The sequence below is a fragment of the Lytechinus variegatus genome, chromosome 3 (genome assembly GCF_018143015.1).
Source record: "Lytechinus variegatus isolate NC3 chromosome 3, Lvar_3.0, whole genome shotgun sequence".
NCBI lineage: Eukaryota > Metazoa > Echinodermata > Echinoidea > Temnopleuroida > Toxopneustidae > Lytechinus > Lytechinus variegatus.
The window spans coordinates 7206230-7220594 of NC_054742.1; the positions used below are offsets into that span (position 1 = coordinate 7206230).

The 14365-nt window shown below is 35.7% G+C and overlaps 1 protein-coding gene and 1 long non-coding RNA gene across 7 annotated transcripts in view; one reads left to right on the forward strand and one right to left on the reverse strand.

The window, feature by feature from the left end:
- Positions 1-14365, forward strand: part of LOC121410109 (histone deacetylase 6-like) — a 102752-nt gene that overhangs the window by 35561 nt on the left and 52826 nt on the right. For 5 of the 6 annotated variants that reach the window (XM_041601989.1, XM_041601987.1, XM_041601988.1 and 2 more), the window contains 4 exons: positions 4915-4959; positions 5312-5399; positions 9678-9718; positions 10808-10961. In XM_041601989.1, coding sequence (XP_041457923.1) covers positions 4915-4959; positions 5312-5399; positions 9678-9718; positions 10808-10961 — 328 coding nt within the window. The remainder of the gene's footprint in view (positions 1-4914; positions 4960-5311; positions 5400-9677; positions 9719-10807; positions 10962-14365) is intronic. The other variant, XM_041601986.1, reaches the window with a different exon arrangement.
- LOC121410112 lies at positions 986-4271 on the reverse strand. The gene is made up of 3 exons (XR_005969276.1): positions 3993-4271; positions 2993-3095; positions 986-2506 (listed from the first exon to the last, which is right to left on the reverse strand). It is a non-coding gene; the product is annotated as an uncharacterized LOC121410112 (long non-coding RNA).

Here is a 14365-nt window from a genome sequence, read left to right on the forward strand (position 1 = left end):
ACCGTTATCTTGGATTTTAGACAGAAGTCTATCAATATATAAACAATATAGACTGGGCGATAATATTCCACCTTGTTTTACACCATTAGAGACAGTAAAATAATCGGAATAAACACCGTTCCATCTTAGACGGATCTTTTGGTCCAAATACATATTCAATAGAAGTTTACAGAACATGGGACATACTCCTTTGCATAACATGATTTTAAACAATTTAACAAAATTAACTCTATCAAAGGCTTTGCTTGCATCTAATACAAGACCATATACATTACTCTTCTCATGAACAAAGTATGACACTGTCTCTTTTACCATACTGGTACACATAGTTGTTGACAGCCCTTCTTTAAAGCCAAACTGCAGCTCACTAGTGCACAGATTATTAATTTCTCTTTTCATAATCACCAGCTCCAACACTTTTCCGATTATACTACTTAACGTAATTGCTCGAAAGTTGCACGAATCACCCAAATTGGCCCAACGTCCTTTAGGAATTGGAATCATTGTACTTCGAAGCATACTATCAGGTGTCATTTCATGCCAGATCATCCCTGTGAATAACATAGCAACATATTTACTGATAACCTTTTTACCATGAATTAAATGGTCAGACATTAATCCACTAATATCGTCTTTTTTCGACCCATTCAACTTAGCTATTGCATTACATATCTCTTCTTCTGTTATTATATGGTCATCTTGTACACACTCGTGGCATCTGCATTTATTATCAACAGAGTTATCAATATCATTTTTAAGATCTACCATATCCAATTCACTGAAAGATACACTGTTATATAACCCGTCAAATTTATCAGCAAACATTCCAGCTATACTATCTTTTCCTTGAACACCATCAACAACATTAGGATATCTACTGACATTCTTGGATCGATTGTATTTCTTAACCTCAGACCAAAATGATCTGGTACTACCTGATGCAATTGCAGTTGCCATTAATATTTAACGTCATATCAAACAATAATTTAACGTCATATCAAACAGGATAATTTTTAACAAATTTATAATAAAAATCACAAACGACAGCGACAAAAGCAATAAAATTTCCATCATTCTCAAGTTATTGGCTAAATACACTCATCAATACATTTCCAAATTAAACACTTGGTTTTTTTTAATTGCAAATTGTCAGAGTCCAAAACAGGAAGATATATCAAAATACACATTAGTTCCTTCCAAATCTGAAATCTTTACAAAAATTGTCTTCATAATTTTAGCAAATAACGTCTTTGAACTAGTGGGTAAAAAAGAGTAAAATTCTTACTACAAATAGACAGAAAAACATGTGCTGTAGTGTATCTTTAACCTCAAGCTAAAACGTATCATGCATTATTTCTTTCTTGAATAACATTCAATAACAAAATTTAACAGTTGGATATTCTGGAATAAAATGATGATACATCGACTATAGAACTGCATGAACCAGGTGTGTGAGTGATGACAAATAAAGACCTGACAATTTTGTAGAGAGTTGGGGGATTAAATTGAATGAGTTCTCACACTATTGTACAGAAAGGGGGGATATCAAGCTTAAAATAAAAAGCAAAAATAACTAAAATCAGCGTAAGAATTCTCACACCCCTGATAAACCGATAAAACATTACCTCTTGGAAGGGTGGGGTGTCTGTATAAACACATTTAGCCTTTGAAAATGAATTCACAAAAACCTAGCTGATTTTCACCCTTACATCCTTACTAGTAATATATCATGCAACTATCGAATTTCACAATACATGTCAGTCTAATTTGTAAGATTGTTATTATTAGAGAGTACATTTCAGCACAATACAGCTAGTAACATTCCGGTTTTTTTTAATGTAGAAATATGCAGTATTTCTGTTTAAGATAGCACCAAGAAAAATGAAAACATGCCAAACAAATGAAAAAAGGGTAATTCTTTTGCATCCATATGTGGACGATTTGTATAAGCAATTTACACATGTAAGTATAGCAGTATAGCAGATAAGTGACTATTCTGAACTTTATATTTGACTGTATATATAAAATATATTTAAAGGACTTCATAATTATATCACTATAAAAGCACAGACTAGTTGAAGCAGTACAGTTTCATTATATAATACACTGCTCTAAAGCTGAAACCAGATTTGAAAGTCCTATCAAAATTAAAACTAAACTTATGTTGTAGTCAAAATCACAAGAAAATAAATATTGGTATCAGTTACCCAGCTAGAAAATAAAGAAAAAGTTATATGAGAGCCCTGATCCCGGAAAGGCCATGGGGCAGAGCCAACTCCTTCACATTTTTCACAAGTGTAGACAGAGTTTCATCATCAGAATTGCAGTCTAGAGTTCTCAGAAGATGTTTCTAGTTTGGTTACTTCAACAGTTCAAAACCAGGGTACACTATTAAAATCCAGTCACTACCGATTCAACTGTCATGTCACCAAATCAGATCACATCTGCGGTGTTCAGGGAATTATCAATGACCCATCTGACAAGCGTGTCGGCCCCTGGATCCAACCTATGTATGTAGAATGAAATAATATACAAATCATCTGTTTGTTTTCAAAGTTTTTTTGTCAATCCAATATCAAGTTTGTAGGATAGCAGACTCAATATTTTAAATTGTCATTCCAAACAAAAACCTGCTCAGTCAGTATGGTACTAAAATTACAGCAAATATTTCAATTAGATGTTTCCAATTTATAAGAAAGTTTCAGCTGAAAATATGATCACATGTCAAATTTTCAATGCTCTAGGGCAGTACACCAAGCATTTGTCATAATGGGAATAATGCTCTGTAACAACTTAGAAATACATGTATATCTGCTAAATTATAACATATTTCAAAATTGATATTTCCTGGTTATAACTTTGAGTCAACGTAGTTTTATAACTTCATTGTTTACTAGATTTGCAATTGAAATTCATTTTGGTAGTGAGTGAAAATCAATGGACTGCTTATACTGACAGGATGTCATGTGAGGAACACTATGAAAATTCTCACCTGGAATTGTATCTGACCATCAGCATTGTTAAATAGCAAGTGTACCAGTTCCAGGACTTCTCTCGTTTGTTCTCTGAAACATCGCTTATTGTATATACTGCATCTGAAAAAAATGAAAATATCTTCATCATCATGATTATGATCAGATCTGAGGTGCAGTTATTAATGTAGATTATTTCATTTTCTGTAAAATTTCATAGAGACAAGGGCGAGAAAGTGGCCACCAAACAACAAAGTATAAAGCTCTATCTACATTAGATGTAGACTAAGTTTGGACTTAATAAGATGATTTATTTAAAACATAAATCCCCAGTAATCCTTGGTGTAACTAAGGACTCAACTTATTTTCCCACATGGGTTGGCCACTATCTTTACCAAATTAATTCATGATCTCAGCATTCACACTGTTATTTATTTATAGAGAGCCCCCCCCCCCTGCGGGAGGGGATTATCTTTCCATTACATATGTTTGAAAGTACTTCTAGGAAATTAGATGATGACTTAACTAAAGTAAAGCAGACAATAGAATCTATGTATTCATTTGAGATTTTTTTAAAGGAAATTTGTTGCAATTACTATTCATGTGGGCACTTGTGAAGACAAGAACATAACGAGTACGAGTTAACGCAATGACAATGCAATTCTTGTAAATTAGTCTAGATCTAGGAATAAACAAATGCCCCTATAGATGATTATTCCACACAATCCTCAGCCTTCATTAAATCTATTTTGTCTTGATTAATGTTATAAAATATTCTAACCCTTATGGTTTGACTAAACTTACATTCAAGTTCACTTGAGTGACAAAAAAGGACACGCAATACTCCGTTCAATTTTTACTGACACGAAAATAAATATGTGGGGCAATGTATGTAGAGATTGGATGTTATTTTAAGGATTTTTTCTATTAGAGACGTTTAAAAAGGGTTGAAATCACTGGAAATGACTTTAAAGGCTGCATTGCATTTATTTCATTTCCTACATTTACAAGAAAACTCACCATTTCATGGTCTTCGGCTGTTCCAAACTGTAAATATTTGCCTTCCGTCACTTCGTGAAAAAACTTCTGAGCGCAAAGCGTATTCGTTTGTTTTCACGTATTGACGGCTGCTTATCCGTCACTTCGTAAAAACAAGAAATCCTTTTACCCGGTATTTTCTTGAATGTCATGTCGTCATAGCAACGTAATTAGACATTTTTGTGATCTGAAACTTTTTGAGGTTCAAGATATAAGTCATAGATGTCCAAAAATGCAAAAAACTCAAAATTGAAAAAAATGCAATTTTACTCGTATCCGTCACTTCGTGAAAACAGGGACCAGATGACTTTTTGAAAATTATGTTGTGACCCTGTCAAATAAAACATTTGAGTGTAATGTGAATGAAACAAGAAAATGAATTGATGCAACTTAACACATACCGGTAAGATTATCATCAAACAAACAGTTTGCATTGAAAGTACAGATTTTTCATGAATTTGACCCAATCCTTGATTGTAATGATTTTTTTTTCTCACTTTTATTTATAATATTTATAAAAGAGAAGATTGTTTACTGATAGAAACACATAATACAGTGATTCATATGAAGAACATTATACTTCCTTACTAATGAAAGTGCCCTAGTAATGATATTACAATTTTGACAATATTTATATCTTACACACACATTCACAACCAACAACACACATATTTACAAATTCACATATATCTTATTATATTACATATTACAATCAGGACAAGTATTGAAATAAGTCAAGTTTCATTTTCTTTTATAAACATTTCAGTATAAATGACAATTTCTAATTAAAGAATCTCTTATAGCATTGTATTTTGAAATATTCATGTTCTTAATCTTATGCCCAATTGCATGTTATTCTTAAGAAAATGAAGAAAATGTCTTTTTCTGTTTGTCTTTTAATCAGGACTGGACTAGTTTATGATGAGCGAATGAAATTACACAGAACCTTGTGAGTAGGACTAACATGATTCTTCATTGAAATATTAATAGTGAATGTTTGTTTAAATACTTTCAAGTTTGATTGTCCATTTCCTCACGATATCATTGATAAAATTGAAAATATATTCTGTGAAATCCCTATGTTTTTATGTAAAGTGTTTCCCAATTGCTTATGATATGTTCTATAGTTGATGCAATTCAGTCATTAAGCCCATCAGTTCTGTATACTGTACTTATATTTTTTGTAATTTTACTTAGAAACGAGATTGTAAATTGGCCCTTTCAGCCTTGCTGCTTGCTAATGTTTATGTGTTTATACCAGTAAATAGATGATAATACTGATTTATTTAATCTGTTTTTAGCAATCACCCAGAACGACCTGAGAGAATAGCAAGGATATACAGCAAACATCAAGAACATGGATTGTTAGATAGATGTATCAGATTACAGGTATTTATCATAAATTGATTTGTAATTATTATTCTGTTTTGCATGTTATAGTGTACTGGAAATGTTTTATGAATAATTTATATTATCTATATCTAGGTCATTTTAGCAGTGCATAAATGTGTATTTTGATTTGCATGTGCAGTGTACAGAGTGTATTGCATGATGTGCCAAAATCTGAATAAGTCCCAACTTACTTTACACTATTGTGACATGTTGCAAAATCTAATTTGGTAATGGTCATTAAAGATAAGATGTTTATTCAGGCTTGAAACTAACTTTTTTACCGGGGGTTTGGCCGGGCGCTCAGATTTCATTATTTTTTAAAATTTTGAGCGCCCCAAATGAACTTCCATTTTCAAAGTAAATATGCATTGAAACCCTACTTCGAACAACCTATGATCATGCACAAACAATCAACCTCGCTAAACGTGGACATTGTGTTGTCATAGGCAATAATTTAAATAAGTTTTAAAGTCCCAATATTTTCATGTGTAATTCATGAAAATATCAAAGACCTTAGTACATATAGCTTAATAATAAATAGGTTCATTATTGCAGATTGAAATAATCGCTAGAGGGTATTCATTTGTCTCGCAATCTACTATGGTCAACAAGGAAATTCGTGATCACTCTCGCAAAAAAGTGTTCACTAGCTTACAAGTTCACGAGCTTTCGAGTGCCGCTGCAACTCTTTATCAAGTGACAAAAATTGTCTGATATCGTACTCTAATTATAATAATCTCCAGGACCGTACGCACGAACGCGAGAACAATAGGTGAACACTGATCCGTTGTGTGATTGGTCAGGAGTTATGCAAATAAGCCAGGGGTATATGCAATTACGCCATGGGTCGGCAATATGCAAATGAGACCAAAATTGGCGGGCTCGCTAGTTTCCCGTGGGCGGGGGTTGACTAGCTGAGCGGTCCCTCGATCGGGGCCGGGAACGATCGGGTCGGCGTGCACATCCAGAAATCTGGTCGCATCCAGAAATCGGGGATGTCGATCCCGCTGTCTCTGTTGAAGTTGTCAGGTCAAAGACGTATACTAATAGCCTCCTCAATCCTGTGTGTATACCAATGTCTTTCTTTGGCAATGCAATGTACACCCTCCCAATCTGGGTGGTGTTGCTTCTCCCAAGCATGTTCTGCCACCGCGGATGTGTCGATTCGCTGTAACCGAACATCGCGCTTGTGTTCAGAAATGCGTTCAACTAACGGTCGGGCAGTCTCTCCGATGTAAGACCCGTCACATCCCTGGCAAGGAATGTTGTATACTACGCCATCACGTTTGTGATCAGGGATAGGGTCTTTGGGGTGTACAAGCTGTTTGTGTAAGGTGGTGTCTGAGCGGATACCATGACCTTCTAATCGGCGTTTAAGTTGTTGTGAAAGGCCATCTATGTATGGCAAGACTGTACAAGTCTTGAAAACCTTATGATCCCTTGGTGGTTGTTTTTTCTTGAAAGTGTTCTTGATAAAACGGCGTGGGTAGCCGTTGCTGTATAAGGCGCCACGTATGTGTGCTCTTTCTTTCGGGAGTTCAGGAGGGTGAGTTATAATACGTGCTGCTCTGTCGAACAGGCATTTAACAAGACCCTTCTTGACTGATTTGTTGTGATGAGAATCATATGGTATGTATTGGTCTGTATGAGTGGGCTTGCGGTAGACAGAGGTGGAAAGTTTCCCGCCCTCATGTCTTTGGACTAGCGTGTCAAGGAATGCTAATTTCCCTCCTTGTTCAGTCTCCAGAGTGAACTGGATGGATGGTTGCTGGTTGTTCATGTATGCGAGTAGGCTGTCTGTTTCGGAACTATTTACAATTATGAAAGTGTCATCGACGTATCTCTTCCACACCCATGGGCGGCATGTGGAAGGACACTTGGGCAAAGCGTTCTGTTCAAAACCTTCCATATATAGGTTAGCCACAACCGCTGAGACTGGTCTACCCATTGCTGCTCCTGTACAGAAAATATGTGGATCTGAGGACGAACTCGAGGAGTTCGGCTATTTGTTCAGGCATAAGTGTGGTACGTTCTGATAATGTGGGGTCGGATTGCATGCGTTGCAGGGCCGTACTGCATGCACCCTCTATTGGTACGTTAGTGAAGAGGGAGACTTCATCAAAAGAGATCATGGATTCTTGTTTGTTATTTGTCTGCTCCGATGTGAAATTTGAAAAGTTGATACAACCCAAATCGAAGAAGGTCACCGCCTCATTAGCGAATGAGGATAAATGGGTTATTAACCTATCCTATTCTTGTACACCCCAAAGACCCTATCCCTGATCACAGACGTGATCGCGTAGTATACAACATTCCTTGCCAGGGATGTGACGGGTCTTACATCGGAGAGACTGCCCGACCGATAGTTGAACGCATTTCTGAACACAAGCGCGATCATCGGTTACAGCGAACCGACACATCCGCGGTGGCAGAACATGCTTGGGAGAAGCAACACCACCAAGATTGGGAGGGTGTACATTGCATTGCCAAAGAAAGACATTGGTATACACGCAGGATTGAGGAGGCTATTAGTATACGTCTTTGACCTGACAACTTCAACAGAGACAGCGGGATCGACATCCCCGATTTCTGGATGTGAACCATCCGACAGCACAATACCCCCTTACCTGGCAGTGCACGCCGACCCGATCTTTCCCGGCCCCGATCGAGGGATGCTCAGCTAGTCAACCCTGCCCATGGGAAACTAGCGAGCCCGCCAATTTTGGTCTCATTTGCATATTGCCGACCCACGGCGTATTTGCATATACCCCCGGCTTATTTGCATAACTCCTGACCAATCACACAACGCATCAGTGCCCACCTATTGTTCTCGCGTTCGTGCGTATGGTCCTGGAGATTAGTATGAATAGAGTACGACATCAGACAATTTTCGTCACTTGATAAAGAGTTGCAGCGGCACTCGAAAGCTCGTGAACTTGTAAGCTAGTGAACGCTTTTTGCGAGAGTGATCACAAATTTCCTTGTTGACCATAGTAGAATGCGAGACAAATGAATACCCTCTAGCGATTATTTCAATTCGCAATAATGAACCATTTAGTATTATGTAATGCTTCTCCGGCTACACAGCTGTTGCGGGAATTGCAATTTAGAATCTAAGCAGAAAATTTGATATGGCAATCAATTTGACGCCTTCAAACTTCAAACAAGAGAAAGGAAAGGATAGATCATAAAGTCCCACTCAATAGGCTTTACTTACAGTTTATTATCTCACCTGCATAGCAGAGTGAGACTATTGGCGCTACTTGGCGCGGCAGCATCAACATCAAATCTTAATCGAACGTTAATTTTTTTAAATGACAGCATAACTTATATATATGGACCTTGTTCATGAAACTTGGACTTAAGGTTAATCAAGTATTACTAAACATCCTGCCACCGTTGGGGTATTTGTTGAATTACCATCATAACTTTGAAAGTTTATGGATCTGACTCATAAAACTTAGACATAAGAGTAATCAGGTATCACTGAACATCCTGTGCTAGTTTCAGGTCACATGACCAAGAACAGAGGTCATTAAGGTCAATGAACTTTGGCCATGTTGGAGGTTATTATTAAATTGCTGTCATAACTTTCAAAGTTTATGGATATAGTTTATGAATTATGAACATAGGGGTAATCAAGTATCACTGACAAGTCTTAGGTCACATGATCAACGTCAAATGTCATTTAGGGTCAATGAACGTAGTATTGTATCATATGGATGCCATTTTTTGTGAATGATTATTCTATAGTAGTTTTCAAAGTCAGTACTGCTGCTATATTGAATTACTTAATGCAGGTGAGACTGCCAGAGGCGTTCCACTGGTTCATATACTAGTATTGATCAGTACATTTTAAATGTTACTCCATACTTTCCAATGTTTAGATCTCTACATCTGAAGTGCGATAAATTTTGTGAATGCTTGTTTAGTCAACCACTGTTTCTTATGTCAGCTATGTCTACGGATGGTAATTCAGTTATCTTGCACCACGCCTTCTGAGGCTTCGAAATAATTGGCATCTGTGTTCATTAGATGTGTTCCCAAACTTGAATGAATGGCAAAATTAGACATGTAACCTAAACTACCAATGATTTAAGATTGGTTTTTGAAATAGGAGGATTGAGAGTCACAAGTTCATGACAATGATAAACTATAACTGTACAATATGCTTAGAACGATGGCATATTACAGCATTTTCCTTCTTAAATATTCTTTTTTAACTTTCCTATTTATGTATATTGAAGCATTACTTTTTTCCCTAATATCTTACAGACAAGACAAGCTACATTTGAAGAAATGGAAACTTGTCATTTGTAAGTATACATGTGCATACATAAGTAAATTTATTATTTTTTAAAAATCAAACAGTCCACAATGAAGTTACGTTTACTGATTTGGTGTGAGAGTACTCTGTAGTTAATATTAATAATGATGATAATATATGAGTCTTTATAGCACCAATTCCACTTGGCTAGAATGCTTTAGCCACTTAAAGTCAGAGAGAGAGAGAAATGGTTCATCTGGCATTAGCAAAACTTGGCAAGTTTAAAGGTCAAGTCCATCCCAGAAAAATGTTGATATGAATAAATAGAGAAAAATCAAACTAGCACAATGCTGAAAATTTCATCAAAATTGGATGTTAAAAGAAGAAAGTTACGGCATTTTAAATTTTCGCTTATTGTAACAAAACAGTGATATGCACAACTCAGTGACACGCAAATGAGTCAGACGATGATGTCCATCACTCACTATTTTGTTTGTTTTTTATTGTTTGAATTATACAAAATCTCTTTTTTTTTCAGATTTTACAATGAGGACCAACTTGAATGAACCATATAGTATTAAAAAATTCGAATTCCACATGTTCAGGGAAGAATTAATCGATGTTTCCCTTGATAATGAGGAGAAAATTAGAATATTTCATAAATAAATACAAAAGAAATAGTGAGTGGATGACGTCATCAGTCTCCTCATTTGCATATCGACCAGAATGTGCATAGAACTGTTTTGTGAAATTAAACAAAACTTTAAAATGTCATAATTTTCTTATTTTACATCCGATTTTGATGAAATTTTCAGTGTTGTGCTTGTTGGATTTTCTCTTTTTATTCAAATCAACTTTTTGTTGGGGTGGACTTGTCCTTTAACATGGAAAAGGCCAGAAATTAGGGTGGTTTGATAAGCATACAATAGAGATTTGTAATCAGGGGCAAGTCCATTATTGTAATATCCAAAAGAAAAACAAAAACATGTGGTTCCTTTAATTCCCATTAATTGGTGTGGAATAATGTCTAAAAATTGAACCTCTTGTGACTTTTGGACCAATCATATGTATATTACATTATATGTCTATAAAATAAAACAATTATGATACACTGAGGAATCCATTATTTTTCAAACAGAGCTGACATGATAGGAGATATCAGAGAGACAAGCAAGTACACAGCTAGAGAATTGATTGATAAACAGGATAAGTTTAATCCTACAAGGTATAGCAGAGACATCTATGTTCATCCAGTAAGTAATGCTCCATTCAGGGACATCTTTATTAATCCAGTGAGTAAAGATCTCTTTGTATTGATCTCAAAGTTCATCCATGATAATCCGGCAACCAATCCAATCCTATTATTTTCCCATGCTTCGCTTTGTACTAATCGTAAGATAAAATATATTTATCTCATTCCTATTGTTACCTACCTTTGTTTTTATCCAAAGTCAATTCAAATTTTACCATCCCATGTTTACAAATTGAATATATAATGCTGTATGCCTCTTTTTCATGCAATTTTTAGAAAAATTTCTTTGCTTTAATGCATATCAAAAGCAATTCTACATGTAGCATTTATATTGGACTCTGGAATGATTTGCTCTTTTCTAGTTCATTAAATTTTATCTGCTCTCAAATCTTCATTGCTTGAACATTTGTTGAGGTGAGGAGAGAATAATGTACAAATAGCAAATAGGCATGAGTGCTATGGTGCGAGATTTCTCATGAGGTGAAAGAAAGATGCTCTATTTAACAAGTTTAGTGAATGCGAAATCACGCACCATTGCACGAATAAGAATATTTGTCATTTGCATTGTACAACACCTCAGAGTTTAGCGAAAATATGAAAAAAAAAGTTTTTTCCCTCCAGTAATATATGAAAAGGTAGCAAAAATATTGAAAGCAAAAAGCGAAATCTCACAAGTGCACATGACCTTTGGCAGCATTGTGCATTTAGCCAGCAGGCTATATTCCGGGGCTGTTATCAATTGCGTCTTTATCGCTAGTCTTGTCCATAATCTTTTGTTTTTTGACACTTAGCGATATCGATAACTTTTCACTTGTTGATGATATCCGCTATTATGTAGGGACACAGTGATTTTCCGCAATTTCACAGAATTCACGGAAACGGCCTTTTGAAAGTGGCTTTTCAACTGGAAAATTACGGAAAATGTATTTTTCCGCCAACTACAGTACTGTACTGCACAGAACAGCAACAGAAATTGCTCCAAAATCTCAACAAAATGCGAATACCTAGTAGCCACAGAACATGATCTCACCTCCATTTCACTATAATCATGACAATCCAAACATCGTGACTGCACTTGACTCCATTCAATCGAATAAAAAACATCACAAGCGTAGGCTGAATATTAGCTAAATACCAACTAAAGTAGAAGGCGGCACACAGCACGATATCAATATGGGGATAGGCGAACGATGCTGACTGCTTAGACCTTTGTCCAAAAAGCCCCCAAACTATCGATTAAACTTCATCAGACCCTAAAATAATGTTGATAACATGACAGGTGAGGATGTATTTATGCTTGATAAGTTTGTTAAAAGATGGTGTTCATTTACATCCGATGAATACGGATCTTAAAGCATTCTTGGTACAGTGGCAGATACAAATTTTGATCAATACGAGTATATGACATCGCTATAATGCATAAAAAATGCGTACCATTTTGTTTTGTTAATGGTTATCGATATCGGTAGGATATTTTTAGCAATATATCGATGTGGAGTATTTTCCTAGCAATAACAGACCTACTATACGTGTAGTTCACCTTCATTTTTTTACTGAGTGCAATGAATTGAATCATATTGTGACGTCAGGGGCCCATTGCATAAAACTTTTACCTGAGAAAACTCAAGTTGTTTTTACCAGAGTTTTTGTCCTGTGTTAAAGTCAATGACAGAAATCAGACTAACCTTAGTTTTCAGTTTTTACCAGAGTTTTCTCAGGTAAAAAGTTTTATGCAATGGGCCCGTGGTGTTGTAAAAAGAAAACTAGGAGGACTAAAGGAATGGCATCCTATAAGGCTGATTACATTGTGCAGGAACACCTACACAGGTGCATCATATTACTTACCATTAGTTCAATCTGATAGTACTTTTTATCACAAATGAAATTCTCCAACCCATGAAAATAGGCTTAGTAAATGTGCACTACATCTAATCATTGCTATTAACAGAGCTGCCAAGTAGTACGGATTTTCCGTATTTACTACTGCAGGGTTCCCACGGTCATGGAAAATCCTGGAAAAATTTGTTGTCCTGGAAAGTCAGGGAAAAGTCAGGGAATTTGGAAAATTTGTGAAAAGTCATGGAAAAGTCATGGAATTGCATTTACCTCATGGCTATGGCAGCTTTACGTTTTGTCGTGTCTCGCAAAGTTCTCTCATACTTAATTATATCCACTGGTGATATATGACTTTGTGTCTAAACTATGGTTTCAAGGGTCAAATTATATATAAGGACAAGTTACTATGACACTCATTGGTCTAGTATGTTCAAAATTCCAAGATGGCTTCCAAACATGGAGTACAAAATGTCTGATATTTGTTACTATTTTTTTTTATAAAAGGACATAGTTCGTTCAATATCTGTTTGGGGAATATGAGTTTGGTGTCTGAACCATGGTTTAAAGGGTCAAGTAATACACTAGGGTTAGTTACAAGACCAGTTAGTTGTCTGTATGTTCAAAATTCCAAGATGGCTTAGTGTTCGGGCTAGCTAGGTTGAAATAACAAAAAAGGTTTTTGTGAATGCATGTATAAAACAGCCACAATCCACATTTCTCACTCAAAATACTCATGGCCATGAATAAATTGATTGCTCCTGACATTAAATTCGGACAACCAGACTACAGAAAATTTCATCTTATTTGCAATGATATAAGATGTTAAAAATAATCAGTCAAAGTATTTTTAATATGTCACATTTTGTAACCAGTTTTGCATTCTTAGTTGTTTTTAGAGAATTTAAATTTCAAGTTTAGTACAATTTTACTCAACATTCATGGCAATTAGTTGACATATCAAGTCACAACTGATCAAGCACTACCAGCATGGCTATCAGAACACAATACATTCGGGTCATTCCATCTGGATTCACCCAGTGGTTGCACCCGACCGTCTCAGAATTCATTGTAATTTGGTATACATAAAATTCACCATGGCCCAAGCACAAAACAAAAAAATTAGTCCAATCGGTCCGTCGGTTCTCGCGCTACGGCCCGCCCTTTTCTTCTTGTTTTGACAAAAATGGGCGTGACCTTCAACTTTCAATGGCCACTGTGTCGTTACGTGTTGACCAATTTTCATGAAACTGGTACCATTTGATAGGAAATTTAAAGAGGAATCCAAAAGATGCATCGAAAAATGTATTGGAGCAATTTATAAGGTCATGACCTTTGACATCAACTTTGACCTTGAGTTTGACCCCCGGACAAATAATTTTTTAACTTCATTTTCGTGTATGTTAATTATTGGTATGATATTGGCAAAATATGTTAAAATCAATGATGATATTTTATTTCTTCACCTTTAAAACCTCTTCCAAAGATACCATGAAATTTCACTCTAGTCCCACACACTGATATTCATGTTAGTAAAGTGTTTACCAGTTACATGATTTCTTCCAATCTTAAGTTACAGTATGCAAGCACATGAAAAGAAATTAAGCTTAA